The sequence below is a fragment of the Schistocerca piceifrons genome, chromosome X (genome assembly GCF_021461385.2).
Source record: "Schistocerca piceifrons isolate TAMUIC-IGC-003096 chromosome X, iqSchPice1.1, whole genome shotgun sequence".
NCBI lineage: Eukaryota > Metazoa > Arthropoda > Insecta > Orthoptera > Acrididae > Schistocerca > Schistocerca piceifrons.
In genome coordinates this window covers 520,820,552-520,841,254 of record NC_060149.1, presented here as the reverse complement: position 1 = coordinate 520,841,254, position 20,703 = coordinate 520,820,552, and the positions used below count along the sequence as shown (strand labels likewise).

The window sequence follows — 20,703 nt, the reverse complement described above, 5'->3', positions numbered from 1 at the left end:
GAGCATTTTGAACCTTGCAACGTCCTACAATTTAAAGGCTGAAGTAAAAGCAGCTACCCGAGTATCAGAAACTTGCCAAACAGCTCTTGATCAGTTTCTAGTCAAGAAGAGTTTACACAACACCTCACTAAAAATCTTCAATGCAGGTTTTAGTGATCATCTTGCTCAAATATTAAGCATAAAAGTACAAGGCAGTATTGTTAACAACATGTCTTTCAGAACAGCATATCGAAGCTATAATCAGCATAATGTAAACTACTTCAACAACTTATTACAGAAAGAAAAATGGCTAGGAGTGTACAAAACGAACGATATAAATGAAAAATTCAACACTTTCATTGATACATTAACCCATTTCTTTGAATTTGCATTCCCACTGAAAACATTAACCATACATGGGAACTCTAGAACAAACAGCTGGATCACAAAGGGAATAAGGGTTTCATGCCAGAAGAAAAGACTACTTCATGAAATATGTAACTCAAAAAATTCCTCGCCTGTAGTACGCACATACTATAAAAAATACTCCAAAATATTAAGAAAAGTAATAAAAGCAGCAAAAATAATGCATAATGATGAAATCAGTTATAATTCAGCTAATAAATGAAAGGCTATGTGGAGTGTTATAAAAAAAGAATGTGGACAATACAGACAACCTTGCAAAAATATAACACTATCACATAAAAATAATAAGGTAACAAACCCCTTAGAAGTAGCCAACACATTTAACAACTTTTTCACAGGTGTTGCTGATAATATGTTACAATCAAAGGTAAAGAGCACCCAGGCAAATGAATATAAAGTAAGTGCATGTAGAGGATCAATGTACATCAGTTCTGTTTCACAAGAGGAAGTAGCTAAAGCAATAAAAGGACTAAAAAATTCCAAATCGGCAGGTATTGATGGTATACCTGCAAAAATGTTAAAGAAGAGCGCATCAAACCTAATTCAAGTACTCACACACTTATGCGACTGCTCACTTCAGACAGGCACTTTCCCTGATGTGTTGAAAACATCAAAAGTTATTCCTGTATATAAAAAAGGGGATAAAGACAATGTAAATAACTACAGACCCGTCACAATTTTCTCCTGCATCTCTAAAGTACTGGAAAAAGTTATGTATGAGAAACTTATGAAATTTATAAATAAAAACAGCATCGTATGTAATGAACAACATGGATTCAGAAATAAGAGGTCAACGACAACTGCTGTCTATGAGTGCATAAATTCCATCCTAAACCTGATGGACAAAAAACAGGAAACAATAGGAGTCTTTATTGACTTGTCAAAAGCTTTTGACATGGTGGACCATAAAATTCTGCTATCAAAGCTAGAAAGATATGGTATTCGAGGTCTGTCCAACAAGTGGATCAGTTCCTTCCTGACTAATCGTATGCAGGCAGCGTGCATCAAGCACACAAATATTGAACTAAAAACTGTATCAAATCACTTGTCTGACTATAAACAAATTAAATGTGGTGTACCCCAAGGATCAGTATTGGGACCCCTTCTGTTTCTTCTGTACATAAATGATTTAAGCTTAAATGTTGATGCACAGAGACAACGATGAACAGTTACAGCAGACAGTAATCATGGTCACAAAACAACTTAGCAGCTGGGCACAGAGTAATCAGCTTGTAATAAACAGTAAGAAAACCATTGCTCTAAAATTCCAAAATGTTCTTAACAAGGACATGTTTATCCCATCAGTCTCTATCAATGACGAACCAGTTGGTAACAATACTGAAACCAAATTCTTAGGACTTTGGCTGCGGAGAAACATCAGATGGAATACGCATATTGAATATCTCAATGCAGAACTGAGCAAAACATGTTTTCTTCTTTGTTCATTAAAATCATGCTGTAGTGAGAAACAGTTTTGAATGCATATCATGCGTACTTTCATTCTCGTTTTAGATATGGTGTCACCTTCTGGGGAAACTCTAAAACAGCTAAATGCACTTTTAAACTACAAAAAAGGGCCATTAGAATCTTGTTTGGGTGCAAGCCTAGAGACTCTTGTAAACCCCTGTTTAAGAAATTTGCTATTCCTCCATTACCATGTGTATACATTATGGAAACTCTTTTGTTCTTTAAATTAAATGTAATAGGCAAGGACCGGAGATTGCAAAAAAACTGTGATATACATGAGCACTTTACCAGACAAAACAGAAACTTACATGTGACTCAAATCAGCACAGCACTGTGCCAAAAAGGTACTTTTCACGTGGGAGTTAAGCTTTCTAACAAACTTCCTGAAAACATAAAAGCTATCACTGAGGTCAATACATTTGGAAAATCTCTAAAGTCATATTTACAGTATCACTGCTTTTACTCCATTGAAGAATATTTAAATTTATGAAATGTGTTATATAAATACTTACGTGTAAAGTGTATTATTGTAACCTTAAATGTGTATGCCTTGAAATGACTTTCAGCCTGTATATTTATATCTTGACTTGTCCAATGTCTTATGCATAAGCTGCTATGTAGACAACAGGACCAATAAAAAATACAATACAATATAATACGATGATGTTTTCCCAAAAGTCTGACTGTATGTCACCAGTCTCACAGATTCTAAACAGCAATGTGAATAGTCATTTGGTTGCCACTTCCCCCAATGATTTTAGAAATTGTAATGGAATGTTATCTATACCTTCTGCCTTATTTGATCTTAAATCGTCCAAAGCACTTATAAATTCTGCTTCCGATACTGGATCCCATCTCTCTTCCCTGTCAAGTCCCATTTCCTTTCCCATCACACCATCAGTCAAGTCCTCTTCCTCCCAGAGGCCTTCAATACACACTGTCCATCTACCTGATCTCTCTCCTCTGCATTTAACAGTGGAATTTCCATTGTACTCTTAATGTTACAGCCCTTGCTTTTAATTTCACCAAAGGTTGTTTTGACTTCTCTGCAAGCTGAATCAGTCCTCCTGACAATCATTTCTTTTTCAAGTTCTTCACATTTTTCATGTAGCCATTTTGCCTTAGCTTCCCTGCACTTCCCATTGATTTCATTCCTAAGTGACTTGCATTTCTGTATTCCTGATTTTCCCTTGCCTATGGTTTTCTCTCCAACTTCTGCAACTGCCCTTTTTAGAAATATCCATTTCTCTTCAGCTGAACTACTGATTGACCTATTAATTATTGCAGTATCTGTAGCCTCAGAGAACTTCAAGTGTATCTCTTCATTCCTTAGAACTTCTGTGTGTCACACTTCTTTGCACACTGATCCTTCCTGACAAGTCTCTTAAACATCAGCCTACTCTTCATCATTACTAAATTGTGATCCGAGTCTGTATCTGCTCTTGGGTATGCCTTACAATCAAATATCTGATTTTGGAATCTATGCCCGACCACGATGTAATCTTACTAGAATTTTCCCATATTTTTGGCCTTTCTAAGTATACACCTTCCTCTATTCGTTCTTGAACAGAGTATTCGCTATAACTATCTGAAATTTATTGCAAAACTCAATTATTCTTGCTCCTCTCTCATTCCTACTACCAAGTCCATATTCTCCCGTAACTCTTTCTTCTACTCCTCCCCTACAACCACATTCCAATCCCACATGACTATTAGATTTTTATATCCCTTTATGTGCTGAATTATCCATTCACTGTCCTCATACTTCCCCTCTCTCTCCATCTTTTGCTTGTGCCGTTAGCAAGTGTACCTGAACTATTGTTGCCAGTACTGGTTTGCTGTCAATTCTGATAAGAACAACCCAATCATTGAACTATTCACAGTAACTCACTCTCTGCCCATTCTTCCTATTCCTAATGAATCTCGCTGCTGTATCTATTATCCTACACTTGTCTGCCCAGAAATCCTTGTGTTTTTTCCCTTTCACTTCACTGACCCCAATTATATCTAGACTGAGCCTTAGCATTTCCCTCTTCAAATTTTCTTGCTTCCGTATCTTATTCATATTTCTGAGGTTCCATACCTAGATTTGTAGAACATTACCCTTTTGTTGATTATTTAATGTTTTTCTCATGGTCACCTCCTCATTGGCAGTTCCCTCCTGGAGATCCGAACGGGTCTAGCACAAAATCTTTTGCTACATGTCCGATGGATGCATTACCTTCTGCATCCTCATGCCACTGATCATTGCTGATTCTTCTACCTTTCAGTGCCAGTTTCCCACCTCAAGGGCTAGGGAGTTTTGTGAACCTCTGTCCACTCCTCCACTCTCTTTGACAAAGCCATTGGCTGAACGAGTGTGACTTCTTATACTGGAAGTCTTTGGCTGTCATTGCTGATGATTTTTAATCAAAATTTAAGTAGTGGTGAGGTTCGAACCTCGGACTCAGGACATTTTGATTATTCGTCAAAGATGCTACCCCTAAACCACAGGCCTACCTCCCAGTTTCTGCCCACAGTCCAATCAAAGATAGCCCATGGTATGTTTTATGTTAATCATAGTTGCTGTGACACGAAGCTAGTAGTCAAAAATTTCTTATAGGATATCCTAACCGTTGAAGCAAATCTTGTCCCAAGTGTGAAAATTTATAGTTTGGTCATATCAGTGATTTAATTACAGTCTATGAATTGTTTCCCTGAGTCTGGGATAGTTGACAACTTTGAGGATCATTGAGGCAACTGCTGCAGGAAAACAGGAATTGGTTCTAATATTAAGTTTTTCTTAATTTGATGTAATTCTGCCAGTACATGCTAGAGGTCTTAACTTTTGTATTATCTAATTCTACTAGAAAGTACCCTGTACACATTTGAACAGATGTGAAATACTGTACTGTAGCAAGGAAAGCTGAGTAAGCACGCACTCGCACACAAGTGTGCGTGCGTGCGCGCGCACACGCACAAAAGTGTGCGTGCGTGCGCGCGCACACGCACAAAAGTGTGCGTGCGTGCGCGCGCACACGCACAAAAGTGTGCGTGCGTGCGCGCGCACACGCACAAAAGTGTGCGTGCGTGCGCGCGCACACGCACAAAAGTGTGCGTGCATGCGCACACGCACACATACATTTTTACTGGTACCAGTGTCGAGATTTAGAGAATTTATGGAAATGTTACCACTCTCCTTGGCGACCGGATAATTATTGTTGATTGAGAGTTCAGGTGGTCAAAGAATGTGCTGAGCTGTCTGAAAATGGCTTCTGCATTCACAGTTCCTTTTTTATATCTAAACCAGTATTTAGCATTTGTTCTAAGAGGTTTTCAAATCATACACTACCACATGATGTAACAAATTTAACTATGTTTTATTCCCCAACCATTTACCTCCCTGAAAGGTCCATTATTAATCTTTCCAATATTTTATACTTAAATCTTCTTAAATTTTTTTAATGTTCTTCATACTCATACTTAGTAGAAAATGATTATTAAATGGCAATTTCTTTGCCTCTTCATCAACAAGCTTTATGAATGAATCCCTCATGTTCATTTGTGAAGGTTGGTTTTTTTTCCCTCACTTCCCTATACTATACAGATGTCAAGTATACTATATCTATGTCAAGAAGGGTACACTATAGTAATAGCTGCAGAGGTTATATGATCTATCACAGCTGTCTCACACTGAATGACAACAATGGTAGCCTTTTTTATTTACATCTTTGCACAATAGTTCATAGTTGGCTTTAATAATAAAATTGCTGCAGGAAAACTTCAGATCATACATATGATTATAGATGGTAAAATAACAGCTATACACACTCTGAACATGATGTCAAGAGGGAGCAACTTAAAAAAAACCACACGTAAGCTACCCTGATGATGCTTTTCCACACTGTTTTATTCCTAGTTGGCCTTATCCTATGTAAGGGTGTGTTTGGTGTAACATACAGAATTGCCTGGCAAGTTTCACAGATGACATCAATGGTCCCATATAGACAACTATCGTATGTAATCAGTGCAGTGCACAAAAACAACTGGTAAGTGTGGCACTTCAGGTTCAAACGTTATCTGTAACCCAAATAAATGTAAAATGAGGCTTTAAGAGGAAAAAGAGTGCTCATCTGGAAAAACAACGTGAACCGTTTGTAAGAAATGAGACAGTTAAAGAGGATTTACAAAAATAGCCAGAACACTTAAGAGAAAATTTTGTGACTCACTTTGTGAATTTTGGCTTGTGAATATGCCCACTGCTAGCTTTTTAGTTTCCTGAGGACCTTTTGGTCGAAAGAACATCAAAACCAAGCTTGTTACACAGGTATTATATTGTTTATATTTGACTTTATTTTTCTTTCTTAAGGATGTCTCATCCACTGTGGTTTTTATTTGTCCTTGTGTGTTTGCACTGCTGCTTTTCTTTGTTGTTCTTGTTGTTGTCTCTATCTCGTTCTACTTGTCCTCTTCCTGATAATTATTGTTGTTGTGTTTTTCTTTCTGTTCATAATTTTTCTGGTTGGTCTTCTTTTTTGTTCTTAAACCTTTCCTTTTCCACTTGCACCTTATTCTACAGTGTTCCTTTTTACCCGAGTTCCTGAGTGGTTTTCCTACTCAGTCCCTAGTTAGTCTCACTTTCTCTGAAGAAAAGAATCTCTGGTACCATTTATAGACCTTTGTGCTTGTTTCTACTGTGGTATTACAAATATTTTCTACATGGAGTTAAATATAGTTTATTTATGGAGATAAAGTTTCCATTGTTAACTTATTACATTTTCTGCTTCTGCTAATTAGTTACTATGTCATTGTTTATTTCTGTAATTTGGTTCCCAATACTCTTAATTTCAGCAGTGAACAATGAAGAATGAAGCAAAGAGCAGTGAGTTACCTTTAGCATCAGATGGGCATCAGGTTTCCCTCGAACCCCTGACTTCACTGGCAAGGGTGCTAAAAATTCACCAGGCTCAGGTACTGTTACTGATGATTTACGAGTCCGTTTTTGGGTGATTTGTTTTTTTTCTGACCCTTCACCTTCTTTTTCTGCTACTTGATTAGATTCCTCCGTTGGAACAGCAGCTGTCTCATCTCCTAAAATTTCACATTCTTAATCATAATATAACCAAAAAGAACTTATTTTTCAGAATTATGTATCTGACTGCAAGAAAATTTTGCTATTACTGTAAAATGGATCCACAGGCAGAAATAAATGAACAAAAGTTTCTGGAATTTATGCCATGCATGCATGATTTATTGGATTAAGGCTACAGCTTGACATGAAAAACCAAGCATGCTAATAACAGTACACTCTAGAACAGCACACATAAAGAGAATGTTTTGCCTACCTTTTGCAATTTCAGTAACATCATCATCACTGTGGCCTTTACCACCTGGTTCTGGTTGGCCTTCTGTTTCTTCATTGGCAACCATTTCAGCCATTGTCAGTAATTCAGCTTCGGCAGGATTTTCTGGTAGCTTTTCTCTGATATTCTGAATTAAAAGATAAAAAAACAAACAATCAGTTATTTTTGTGGGTATTCTTGGTCAAATTGTAGACATTAAAGCATGACCTGTGATATAAAAGTATCTACACTTATCATAAAACAAATTCTGATGAATATATTTGTTATCAGTACAACTCCTATGATAGATTCCTAACTTTCTTAACTAACAATAAATAGCTTATCACTTTTTCGAATTAATAACATACTTGACAGTGGGCTTATTACAATCCTCCTTGTAATATGAAAAGAAATGGTGCCAGAAAAGTAATAGGGAACATTGGGGCTTTCCCTCGTGAAAGTTAAGTTTTTACTTCTGACAGAGGACTAAGTCTGAAGCTGAACTTTTCTAGTGTTGTGTTTCATTGTCTTCTGCAACTCAACACCTCCTTTATGAGTTGAGTAGCAATCTATCATCTCATATTGTTGTTATTCCATCCTGGTCTTTCCAAAAAATGTGTGTCAGTTTTGGCAGGTTACAACTAACCTGGCAATGGGTATTTTGGAACCCAGCAGCACTGTTACCTGATTTTCACTGCAGTTCAGTTAATTTCATTCTATAATAAAACAGGCCCTCCTGAAACTTGAGATTAATGTGACTACTACAACAGCAAATGTTACAACAGTTTGTGTGTGTGTGTGTGTGTGTGTGTGTGTGTGTGTGTGTGTGTGTGTGTGTGTCTGTCTGTCTTTAATTTATACTGCAATGTGAACTGTTGCCCTATTCCCATGTTCAGCTCTTTTTACTTTCATGGTATTTAACAATGATCAAGAGGACTAAAATGACTTTGCCACAGGTATATTACCATCTCTCAGCACCTAAAACCATGGGTACAAACTGTTGCAAAGATTACTTTTGACTTGATAAACTTCAGAAGTCCTTCACTTGCCAAAAAAGATTTTTTTCACAGCTGGAGACTGAGATTGTACTATGATCGGCAGATTAAGGTAGTGCATGTGAATTATCTTTTATTTAATTGCAAGAAACAACCATGTCATATTACACAGGTTGAGATATTGAGCTCCAACACTTATGTCATTATTCCCATTCAGTTTGCTTCACTTCAGGATGTACTCACCTGCATGTAGACAGCCGTAATACATATTATCTTACACAATCATTCTTTAAAATATTTTTCCATAATTAATTTCATAGTGCCTTATTCTGTTTCATTATCTTAAAATAAGTTCTGTTAAGGTTATGACAAATGTGTTACCAACAGATTTCCAACTAAATAAAAATTAACTAAAATAAATAAAAACTGGATGTAACATACACAGAGTGCACAATGGGAGTATCCACAGAAGGTGGCTGTGGCTCAGTCTCACTACTGAGAATCAGTAAGTCATTTATCAACATGACACTGAAGCAACGGGTCACTCATTTCGGCAGTGAGTAACTAGCAGTTACTGCAAAATTTAGTCGACTGAAGACGACATCGCAGCGAGAAACTGTTATTTGACACCCTGTTATTAATATGACAGGTAGAGATTTGGACGATGCTACGATGATGGTTTTGAGTAAGGGACTGAATTTTGCACCCACGCCACAGGTTCTGCCATTGCCTTCGTTTATCAGCGCCATTGAAGAAGCTGTTCGACCACTTCCCTCTGATTCAGCTGAGGAAATAAGACGTGAAACATGCCGTGCAATTATGAAGGCTCGCCCACAAAGGAGCAATATATCTGTGGCAGAGAGGGCTGCTCTACGCAAGCTTCGCCTGGATACTCAGACGGTGGTACTCCCAGCAGATAAAGGTAATGTTACTGTTTTATTGTCTCAGGACGAATACCATGATAAAATGTACAATTTATTGAGTGATAGCATGTACCGGAAGATCAGCAGGGATCCCACTAATCGAGTGGCGAAGAAAACTGTTTCACTTCTGAATGATTCTCCCATTCCACCAGAAGTTGTTCGGAGATTGAAACCAAGTGGTCCGGTGCCTCCTAGACTTTATGGTCTACCAAAGGTCCACAAGAAAGATGTTCCTCTACGCCCCATAGTGAGTAACATAGGCTCTCCGACCTATGACGTTGCCAAACATCTGGCATCATTGTTGAGGCCTCTTGTGGGAAAATGTACTCACCACATAAGAAACTCTGCTGACTTCATTAGCAAACTGAAATCATTGAAAATGAACCCGTCTGATATATTAAGTTAGCTTTGATGTGGTGGCTTTATTTACAAAGGTTCCCCTTAAAGAATCTCCACATCTTATTGAAAGAAGTTTTGACAAAGAGATTTCACCTTTATTTAAACATGTTCTGACCTCCACATATTTCTTATTTAACAACGAATTTTTTGAACAGACGGACGGAGTCGCCATGGGTAGTCCCTTATCCCCTCTGGTGGCCAATTTATTTATGGAGGACTTCGAGGAGAAGGCGCTTGAATCTGCTGACTTGAAATCCACGGTATTCTGGAGGTATGTTGTTGATACCTTTGTAGTTTGGCCCCATGGTGAAGACAACTTGCAAGACTTCTTAAGACATCTGAACTTCCTCCACGATCAAATAAAGTTCACAATGGAAATTGAAAAGGAGGGATGCCTTCCATTCTTTGATGTTTTGGTTCGGCGCAGAGAGGATGGCACTTTGGGACATGAAGTGTATAGGAAGCCGACACACACCGATCTGTATTTACGTGCAAATAGCTGCCACCATCCAGCCCAGACAATGAGTGTTCTCCGAACTTTGACTCACAGAGCGCATATTATTTCTGACGAAAGCAGTCTGCAAGGTGAACTTTTCCACTTACAAAGAGTTTTTGAAGACAACGGGTACTCTCCACAACAAATACAGAGGGCACTGAAAATGAAACCGAAAGAGGCCACAAAGAAAGCAGAAGAAGATGAAGAAACCTTTAAATCGGTGGCCTTCCTGCCATATGTGGGTAGACTCTCATAAAAAATAGGACGCATTCTTGGCAGACACAAAGTAAAAGTGATTTTTCATCCTCCACCTAAGACAGCTGCACTCGTGGGCTCCGTCAAAGATGATTTGCTGCTCCGAAAATCTGGAGTTTACAAAATTCCATGTGAATGTGGCCTTTCTTACATCGGACAAACAACTCGTACTGCCCAAGAAAGATGTACAGAACACCAGAGGTACACACGACTTTTACAACCTAACAAGTTGGCAGTGGCAGAGCACTGTATTGATAATGGTCACAGTATGTTGTATGACAACATTGAAATTTTGGCAACTACATCATTCTTTTGGGACTCGATAATAAAGGAGGCAATTGAAATTCGCTTGATGACGAACTTAATTAATAGAGACAGTGGTTTCAATCTTGATAAATCCTGGAATCCGGCACTTGCTGTAATAAACTCGCAAAGACGTCGTCACAGTGCAGCTCACAATGATATATCGATATGCCAACAAAGATCAACTGCGGAGTCATAGATATACACGTCTCTGCCGCCGACCAACATCTCTGGCACATTTGCATCTGTGGCCGCATGCACAGTCGCACGGTACAACAGTATAAAGGGACGAAGCGAGCACTGGAGCGGCAGTCTTGCGGCTCACTCTGAAGATGGCTGAACATTATACAGCCGAAATATTAGAAGAAGAAGGAGATTTCTTGCGGTTGCACACCTGAAACTTAATGGAACAACTAGCAGTTAGTTTCATCAAATCCTCCACTGTACTGATCGAATTCTGACCTTAATCATCTGGCACATGGCCGCTACATACTTGTTGCCGCAGCTAATGGTAATCACTATAGGTGACCCACATTTCTTTGGACTGGATTAATTTAAAACTGATGGGCTTTCAGAAGTTGATTTGGTAACGGTCCCAGCAGGCAATGAACCGAGAAACATATATGTGAAATTTCCTCGTCCATTCCAGGCAGGCCTCAAATGTACGTTTGTTCAGGATGGGAGGGGTGGGGAAACCAAAGCACATATATCCCTTTTAGCAGACACCTCCCACATTTTTCAGGGGCACACTATGACGTTTACAGGCACACTGGTTATTTCTTATCTGGTTTTTTAATGCTAATACTATTGGTAGAATATGAGTAATGTACGATTCTATCAAATGGTTGAGAATAAGATGGAATAATGCCATAAACACCTGATAGTTCCTACTGCAGCCATAACTTTTTCAGAAACTTTGCAGATACACTTCTCCAAAACATTTAAACATTTTTGGCTAAAGAGCATGGTTGCTAAAAATTATATTCATGTATGTTACGTCTGAAATTAACAGGAACGTATTTACCCTAATATTTAACAGTTTAGTGTAATTTCATACCTTTAAATATAGCACGTTTTATCATAGGCTCTTTGTATGTGAACTGTCACCTTGGATTTGTTGCCATGTGGTGTTCACATAGTGTAGCATCCATAATTGTTGAGATTTTTCTAAGTTACATTAAATCATTTCTGTGTTTGTGGAGGGTGGTGGTGGTGGTGGTGGTGATGATTGGTTTGTGGGGTGCTCAACTGCGTGGTCATCAGTGCCCGTACAAAGTCCCAATCTTTACACAGACCAATCTAGCCACTTTCACGAATCATGATGAAATGATGAGGACGACACAAACACTCAGACCCTAGGCAGAGAAAAATCCTCAATCTGGCCAGGAACCAAACCCGAGACCCCTTGATCCACAGGCAGCAACGCTATCCACTAGACCATGAGCTGCAGATGTGTGTGTTTTTGGAGGGGTCTTAAATTGCTACAATGATAGAATTTCTTCTACACCTATCAAAAAAATACTTTTATTTATAATATTCTTCATGCACATTCTATGTAACAAAACATAAAAAGATGCATGCAAAGAAGCTGCCAAATCACATGAAATACAGGATCCAAAATGTCATAGAGCTATAATTTAAATAATGTTAGTATGTGTTCAAGGGATAATTTACCCATACATTCGTTTGAAAGGAATATTGTTAACTCATCAAATCTTAAAGCTAACACTATTTATGCAAACAATGCATCTTTTTAAAAGTTACAGGGAACACGTTTGGAAAAACGGCACCTGTAAATACACTGTAATATGTAGACAATTTCCACAAAATGAGCATCAGTGACAATAACAGGAAATGCTGTGGAATTTCCTACATGTATGCAAAGAATTACACAGTGGCCTCTATCTAGACCAGTGGTAGTCAACCTGGTCCTTATTTCCCACTAGTGGGCATTCCAGCTTTCATGATGGGCAGTAGGCAGTAAGGGTTTCAAAACCATTTTCATTGGGTTTTCACAAAATTCCCAATAATAATGTAAATTTCACGAAAAGTACTGTGTGTATCACTCATGGCACTTTAGTGTGACCGAGGGTGAGGGGGGAAGCATTATCTCAGAATAGCAGAATAGCTCATGCATCTCTCCTAAAGTACCCAGTTGTAAAAGAAAATCCAGCACTATATAAGGCACAGTATGAAGTTAGATTTGTGAGAGTGAACATGTGCCTGCAGCTTCAAATAAAATACTGTGAAGTATTGTGAGCCCATGTCTCAAAAAAAAAGGAATACATTTGCAGCTATTGAGGTGGGTTTCAGAGAGACTGTTTTAAATAATGAGTTTATCGTACAATGAAACATTATCCAGTGAGGCAATGAAACCCAGCTGCTTGCGAGAACATCTTTCTACAAAGTGTTCAAATGATAAGGACAAGCCCACTGAATATTTTCAGGAAATATATAAAAAATTTCAACATCATTCAACAATTATTGCATCATTTAAGAAACAACAATGGATTAATTGTGGCTCATTGCATTTCTCAATTAATTTAAAAAAGTAGTAAAAGTTATAATATTAGAGAAACTGTAATAATACTCTCTCTAAAAGAACTAGTCTTGACAGTGATGCATCAGTATCACTGATGAGCCACATCATCGCCTGATTAATAGCTTGTCTGTCCATCTTTGGAACAAAACACGTCACCGATTTTGCATCCAACAGTTTGTGAGTAGGTTTGTCTCGGAGGCATGTGGCATTAGATGTCTACGCACAGGTCACGTAATTCGTGTAAATAACGGGTCACTGATTTGTGTACACAGTGATGGCAGCCGACAGTGACCAGATAGGTTTCACAGGATTTAAATTAGGCATATTCGGTCACAGAGACATCAATGTGCATTCACTATAATGCTCCTGAAACCACTCTAGCATGGTTCTGGCTCTGAGACACAGAAAATTATACTACTGAAAGATGACATTTCCATCAGGGAAGACATCAAGCATGAAGGGATGCAGGTGTTTCACAGCTGTGAGTGTGTCTTCGATTACTACCACAGGTGCCATGTCAGTGCAGGAGAATGTCTCCTATAGCATAATACTGCTTCCACCAGCCTGCATCCGTGTTGTGCTGCATGTTTCAAGCGGGTGTTTACATTGATGATTGTGTTTGTGGAGGTGACCATTGACCTACCATAGCAAAAAATGGGATTCACTCGAAGAGGCAACACATTTCCATTGATTTATGGTCAAATCTCAATGGTCTCTGCTCACTGCAATCTTAACTGATGATGATTTTGGGTCAACATGTGAACACAGAGGGGTGGTCTTCTGCGGAGCCTCATGTTCAACAATGTATGATGAACATGTGCTCCAAAACACTTGTGTGTGCACCAGCATTGTGTTCTTTCAGCAGAGATGCCACAGATCATCATCTATCCTACTTTACAGACAGAGCAGCCACACCTCCAAACCACATGTTTTGTGAAGAGTCCTGGATGTCCAACCATTTATCACGTAGTGGTGGTTTCACTGTACATCTACCTCTTTCTGTACATGCACATGACAGCAGTAAGTGAACATTCAACAAGCTTAACCAGTTTTGAGATCTTGTTCACAGGCTCTGAGTAATAACAACATGCTGTCTGACAGTTGCATATCTCAATGGATTTCACCACTTGCAGACATGTTCGCTAAGGTGAGCTCCCGTCTGTGCATACTCCATTTACATACTACTCCCCCCCCCCCCCCCCCCCCCCGGATATCATGTGCCCTCAATGCCACCAGGTGGCAGCTAACATCACAGTGAGCAATGGTCATAATGTTTTGGCTGATCAGTGAACACTTAAAATTTTAAAAATGTTGCCCACAAGAAATAGCAATGGCAGCTAATGTTGGGGAAAAATAACTTTTAAGTATTCTTCAGAACTCTTAATTTTCCATGCAGATGTATGACTCTACCACTGCAGATAATAATGCTTTATTGATGGCATATGTACATTATTTTGATGAAAAGAATGCACTATGAGAAGTAATATTATCCACAATATATCTCATTACAAAAACAAAATGATTGTCGACTTCTAATGCTGTGGAATCATACGATATAAAGAACAATATTCCTTTGAGTAATATAAAGACATGCTACTGGTGGAGCACCATCAATGGTACATCGCTATCATGTATTTATTGTTTATTTGAAGGAAGTAGTATCAAATAATTTATTCACTCGTTGCATAGTGCACAGGCCTTGGAGGAAAACATCTAACAGCAAGTTACCATTCATTGTGAAATATAACAACTCAGCTGTAAAAGGATTAAATACAATTCGAAATATGATAGAATGTTTAGACAGCTTTAACAAGACAGCACTGAATATTTTATTAGATTACTTTTGCACACAGAAGTTCGATGGCTGTCAAACGGAACATTTTTGAATCATTTTGTAACATTGTATGACAGTGTCAACAATTTTTGAGTGGAATAATGAAACCAATCTGCATCAACATTTGAAAACAATAAACAATGATGCATTTTATTTGGCAGATATTTTCAAGACATTTAACAGTGTCAATTTGCAGCTTCTTGGAGCCAATAAATCTCTTACAGGCTACCAAAATAGTGCATGTATTGACAAACTTCATTATCATCTATTGAAGAGAGAGTTCTATCAATTTCCTAAATTATCATCTATAGAAAATGATACACCTCCAAAGGATATTGATATATTTAGTAGCCACCTCAATGCAGTTAAACAGGACACAGAAAAAAAAATTGAACATATTTTAAAACTGAAGGTGCAAGACTGGATGGAAAATCCTTTTACCACAAACACTGATGAAGAGGCTGATACAACTTGTTAAGACGACGACCTAGAAATTAGATACGCTGAAGAAAGTAAACATCAATTCTATTGTGGTAGATATGAAAACCTTTGGAAAAATAAAAAAAATGCCTGCCTCATTGTTGTGGAATCTGGCTTTGGTGCTATTAGCCACATTATGACCAAAGAAGGAAACTGCCTGAATATTTCTGAAAGAGGAGATGTTTGTTCAAACCTTTTAAAAAACTGAGCCAATAGCCGGTATTTAGTTTTCCAGCACCAGCCTCAGGTATCTCTTTAATAATTTAATTACCTAAATTCAAATTCATCAGATTTCATGCTTCTATGTAAGCAAAGTACAAATAAAGAGAGAGATTTAACAACAGTAAGTTGTTTTCTGAAGATTTATCCTGCCAGTGTTCTTGAATATAGGACAAAGTATTTGTTAAGTAATTATTATTACAGCATGAAAACCCTGAGTCTTTAAAGAACCGAACTCCCATGTATAAAATTTTTTTTAAACATATGCTTACTTTACAAATGAGTTAATGTGTTAAATATCTGACATTAAGCATGTACAAAAATGATAAAGAAGTTTAGGACAGGTTTGAAATTATCCTTAAAGTATGTTGGAAGTCACTAAGTGCTCCATTGTGAAAAACAGGATGAATATGGTCTGGGTAATTCGTACTCCATTTTAAGCATAAACAAGTTTCCTACTCATCTCAAAATTCATGAAGTCATATTTCCTGAAATGTGCATCATACAATGATATAATTTTGCAAATACATTCAGTGTTGTATGTGGGTAAGGTCTGTAAACAGTGTTGTGAATAGAATCAGCAGTGAAGAAGTAATATATTAGAATGTTGTGTCTGATGCTGAAGTGTTACCACATGACAGTGAAAAAGTAGTAAGCTATAAACTTTTATCCTTTCATAATTCTGTGGAAGTGTCAGTGAGCAAAAGTTTGATGAAGATTTTAAATTATGTGTAAATTTTGTTGGCAGTTGCTAAATGTTCTCATTCACAAACATTGGATGAATTAAGTCCAGGTATTTGCACACTGCCAGTTACGTTACCTCAAGACAAACACAGTTTTAACTGTAACATTTCTCTTATTGTATTAAAACAAAATACCACTTAATGAAGAGATTATGAAAGCATTTTAAAGATTTAAATTTGTTCAGTAATGAAGGAAAAAATTTGAAAATCAATTTTTTTTGCTCCTAGAAACTGTTAGATAGGCAGCCAACAACTAGTTTCGGGTTCTGTGATATTTGTTTGGTAATATAAATGCTCTTGCTTTAACTCTGTTTTATAAATTTTATGAAATAATGTTATTTCCCTTGTTTATAAATCACCATTACTGTGGAACTGGTGGGCAGTTAGATAATTTTGCTACTAACGCTAACTAGGTATAAGAAAGATGACTACCACTTATCTAGATGAACTTTATGGCATACAGATACTGGTATGGATAGCTACACATCATCTAGAGAAAGCTCTGGGCATTACACTGCACTGCACACAGACATGAAGCTGAATATGTACTGTACACAGCACGGGTGTTTTATCTTTTCTCACACAATTGCTGCTATTCCAACCAGAATTTTCCATTGAACGTAACTTTATTGTCAAGCCGCAAAAAACTTGCTTTGCTTTGCCTTCACTGAAAGAGACTTCTGCATTGGTTTGTAAATATGATGCATAACAATTTATAATGCTCTAGGACATTTATCATCCTTCCACACTTAGCTACCAAACAATTCACAAATTTCCAACTCTACAGATTTATACATACATACATTATTTACAGTGAAATGTTAATTCTCCCTTTTAGATGTTGAATAAATAATATCTCAGTTTTAATGGTGTAGCAATGTCATAAGAAAAGGATATGTGTCTGTATGTGCAGTATCTTGAGGTTTTTTCAGTTACAGCAATTTTGGGAAATCCTACAAAAGATCAATCAGCATAATAGGTAAGGATTTGAGTCCTCATCACTGTGAATGGTGCAGTGTATTATCAATGATGTATCTTACACAACAGAGCCAGCTGTTACAATTGTGCAGTCAGACTTTTGTAAGAAGGAATCAGACAACTCTTCTTTCCCCTTCTGTTATTAGGGGTAATATGTACACAGCCTCACAATTCTGTTTATGGAAACAATCATCCCCAGTAATATTTTAATTTCTTCACGCATCTGATGAACTATCAGTAACAAAAATCACTTGCTTCAACTATTAAACTTTTTGAGAGTATCATGACACCACTGAATGCAAGCAGACAACTTTCCAATAATTATAGTTTTCAGTATCAAAGTATATGGTACCATGGAAATGTTGACTGAGGGCAGTGAATACTTGACACCAAAAATTCTTCACGCCTGCAGCTGTCCAAATGTGTTCCACATTAAAGTCAGTCCTCATATTTTCACAAACTTTTTTTTCCATCTGTTGTCTCAGAAGGTGGGGAGTTACGAAAAATGCTGATCACTGACTGCAATCCCCCCACATGGCTACCATAGTTAGATACAACTTTCAAGTATTACTATACAAAAACAATAATGTGCAAGTGTCAATTCAGGTATCTGATAGTTTCAAGTAACATTTCCACGAAACCATCATTCATCACACCACTGATGATCCAAAGATTAAACTAATCTACATGAAAATAATGCCAAAGCTGCCGTATTAACAGCTTCACAATCGTCAAAAATTTCCTCAGTGAGCCCATTACTTATATGACATCTGTAAAATGTTAGTACGGTTTGAGGTATACTAAATGTTGCTCTAAGTAATGTTCTACTGTAAGGAACATACTATGAACAACTTAAATTAACACAGTTAATAATTACCATTACTAATATTCACAACACACAGTACATATTTGAGCTTACCTTTATCTCAGTTATTAATTCCTCCAATGTGTTTTTTGTAGTGGGTATTATGGTTGGAACTGGAATAGGAAGTGGGAATGGCATAGGTACTGGAAAAAGTGAAGTAAACATATGCATTGGGCATGGGACATATATTGGAACTGGTACTGGTATAGGTACAAAAGGCAGTTTCGTCAGCGTCAGATCTGGAAAAAAAAAAGATAATAATAATAATAAATAAATAAAAATAGAATAATATGCTTAGAAAATTTAAACCAAATAAAATAAAAATGTATTGCTATAGAAAGGTGGCAGAAGTAACTCTCATAACTGCAGTGGGTAGTGTGGTGGGATATGCATCTGCTTACCTGTGGTATTGTCATTATCATTTTCAATTAACACCATGGGCTGGTCAGGTGAGCCATCTCAGTTTTGTTGTCTATACTTTCAACAAATAAGATAATTGTGTGTTCCTTGTTTAAACTTATTTTATTGCTTTTAAAAATGTAGGAGCTTATTTCTGCCACACCTGCATTAAGTGCTGCCAAGGATGGATTAAAAGAGGGTGAGGGGGGGGGGGGTGTAGTGGTGGTGGTGGTGGTGGTGGTGGTGGTGGTGGTGGTGGTGGAGAGGGTGATAGCCTCCTCTGTGAGTTGAAACTACATTAAAATCAAACAACAATTTTTGTAATCTGCGCCAAAGTTAAGCACATGAACGCAGAGTCGTGGTCAGTGGATTTAGTTCATTCAGTATTTCTCAAGCCATCTTACTTTGTGTGCCTGAGAGAATGTACTGCCTGTCCCAGTGACTTTGTGCCCCCCTTCTGTTTGAATTGTGAGTGCCAAATATTAACAGGGCTTTCAAATCTGCCACAGCAGCATGCTTTACAATTATAATTTTCATAAGATAAATATATACATTTTTGAACAAAACTGGTAAAAATATAACTGTCAACAAATTAAGAACTACAGTTTGAAAAGTATTTTATTATAATTTCAGTTTATTTGCCTTTCATTTGCTTATCAACTTTGTGTTAACAAAAGGCTTATGAGCTTGTTGCTGTGTGTTAAAAATTATATGAAAGAGGTTACTCAGAAAAAGGTTCCAAATACTATACATTTGAAGAAAATTAAAACTTTTTGTCTAAAATAAAACACATTTTTGCAATTGTTTGGTATTTTAAAGCATCAAAACAGCTTAAAGCGGTAGTTTTTGAAGTCTACTTTCCTCAACTTTCAAGGAGAGGCCCCTGGGTCTTCTTTCTATTCTAGACCACTGCCCCCTCCCACAAAACTTCATTAATCTGCCCCTGAGTGCTGCTCACTAAAATTCCAACTATTTTCAAAACCATAAATAACTGTTGTGTTCCTGTGACTACATTTATTTTGACAGTTCTACTTTTTCTTACTCTAAATTACATCATTAAAATTTAAATATCTAACTGTAATTACTAGTTCTCAGGCTTAAAAACTTGTGTATGTCTATAAGAAACACAGTACTGAACACAAATATTGCACATCATTTTATTACTACAAACAATGCAAGTGATCAGAGAGGTCACATGCACAATCCTACCCATTGATACTACCCTTTTTCACTAAAGGCCAACGTTTATTTACTATTCACAACAGAGTATGTATTCCATTCATATGGATTCTAAAATCTGTTCCATAACACCTCATTTAAAGCACCACGGGCAGAGACAGATAGACAGACTAACATTCTTAAATATATACTCATAAGTTTTCTTTCACTGCCACAACAAATTCAACCCATTTTCCTTTAGTCATAAATATCTGCTGGAGCTGACATGAGACCCTCAAGGATGACTGTCCTTAATATGGTTGTAGTCTGGTCTCAGCTAGGTTGGATAGTAAAGAAAACTGAAGCTTTTGCATTACAAGTTTGTTAATAAAAATACCCATACAAACAGAAAAGATAACACACTGCCTTTCTTGGTCTTCTTATTTGTGCAAAACTAGTTTTATTTTCTTACTACAAACAAAATGCTTCTTTTAAAAAAGAAGAATTCCATGTGTGCTTTTCCTTGGGTACGAAACAGTGAAAAAACAGACAAATGAGTTGCAATAGTACAGGAGTTATCAAAAACTCCTTGATCTACATTTAGACATCCCTAAAAACATCATCTTTAGAAGGATCAATGATTAATGATGGTTACACAATGTTGAAGAGGTACACAATATAAAGCACAAAAGAAGATAAAATTCACTTCTATAACAACAAAACCACAAAATATCACACTGACTGTCATGAGAAAGTGCTTCACAAATGCAACTTGTGAATGTGTTTTTAAGATACTGAAACCTAGGTGAAGTAGTTTTCATAAACCTTGTACTACTGCAAATGATTTGGCTGGTTTTCTTTTTCACATTTTCCTACACAAAGAGTACATTACAGTTGCTGCCTCCAGCCATATTCAAGATT

At 37.2% G+C, this 20,703-nt stretch overlaps 1 protein-coding gene across 2 annotated transcripts in view; it reads right to left on the bottom strand.

Annotated features, from left to right (window-relative positions):
• Positions 1–20,703, bottom strand: part of LOC124721476 — a 454,829-nt gene that overhangs the window by 48,654 nt on the left and 385,472 nt on the right. For both annotated transcript variants that reach the window (XM_047246471.1, XM_047246472.1), the window contains exons 15-17: positions 18,280–18,464; positions 7,197–7,341; positions 6,743–6,942 (exon numbers count right to left, since the gene is read on the bottom strand). In XM_047246471.1, the coding sequence (XP_047102427.1) occupies positions 6,743–6,942; positions 7,197–7,341; positions 18,280–18,464 (530 nt within the window). The remainder of the gene's footprint in view (positions 1–6,742; positions 6,943–7,196; positions 7,342–18,279; positions 18,465–20,703) is intronic.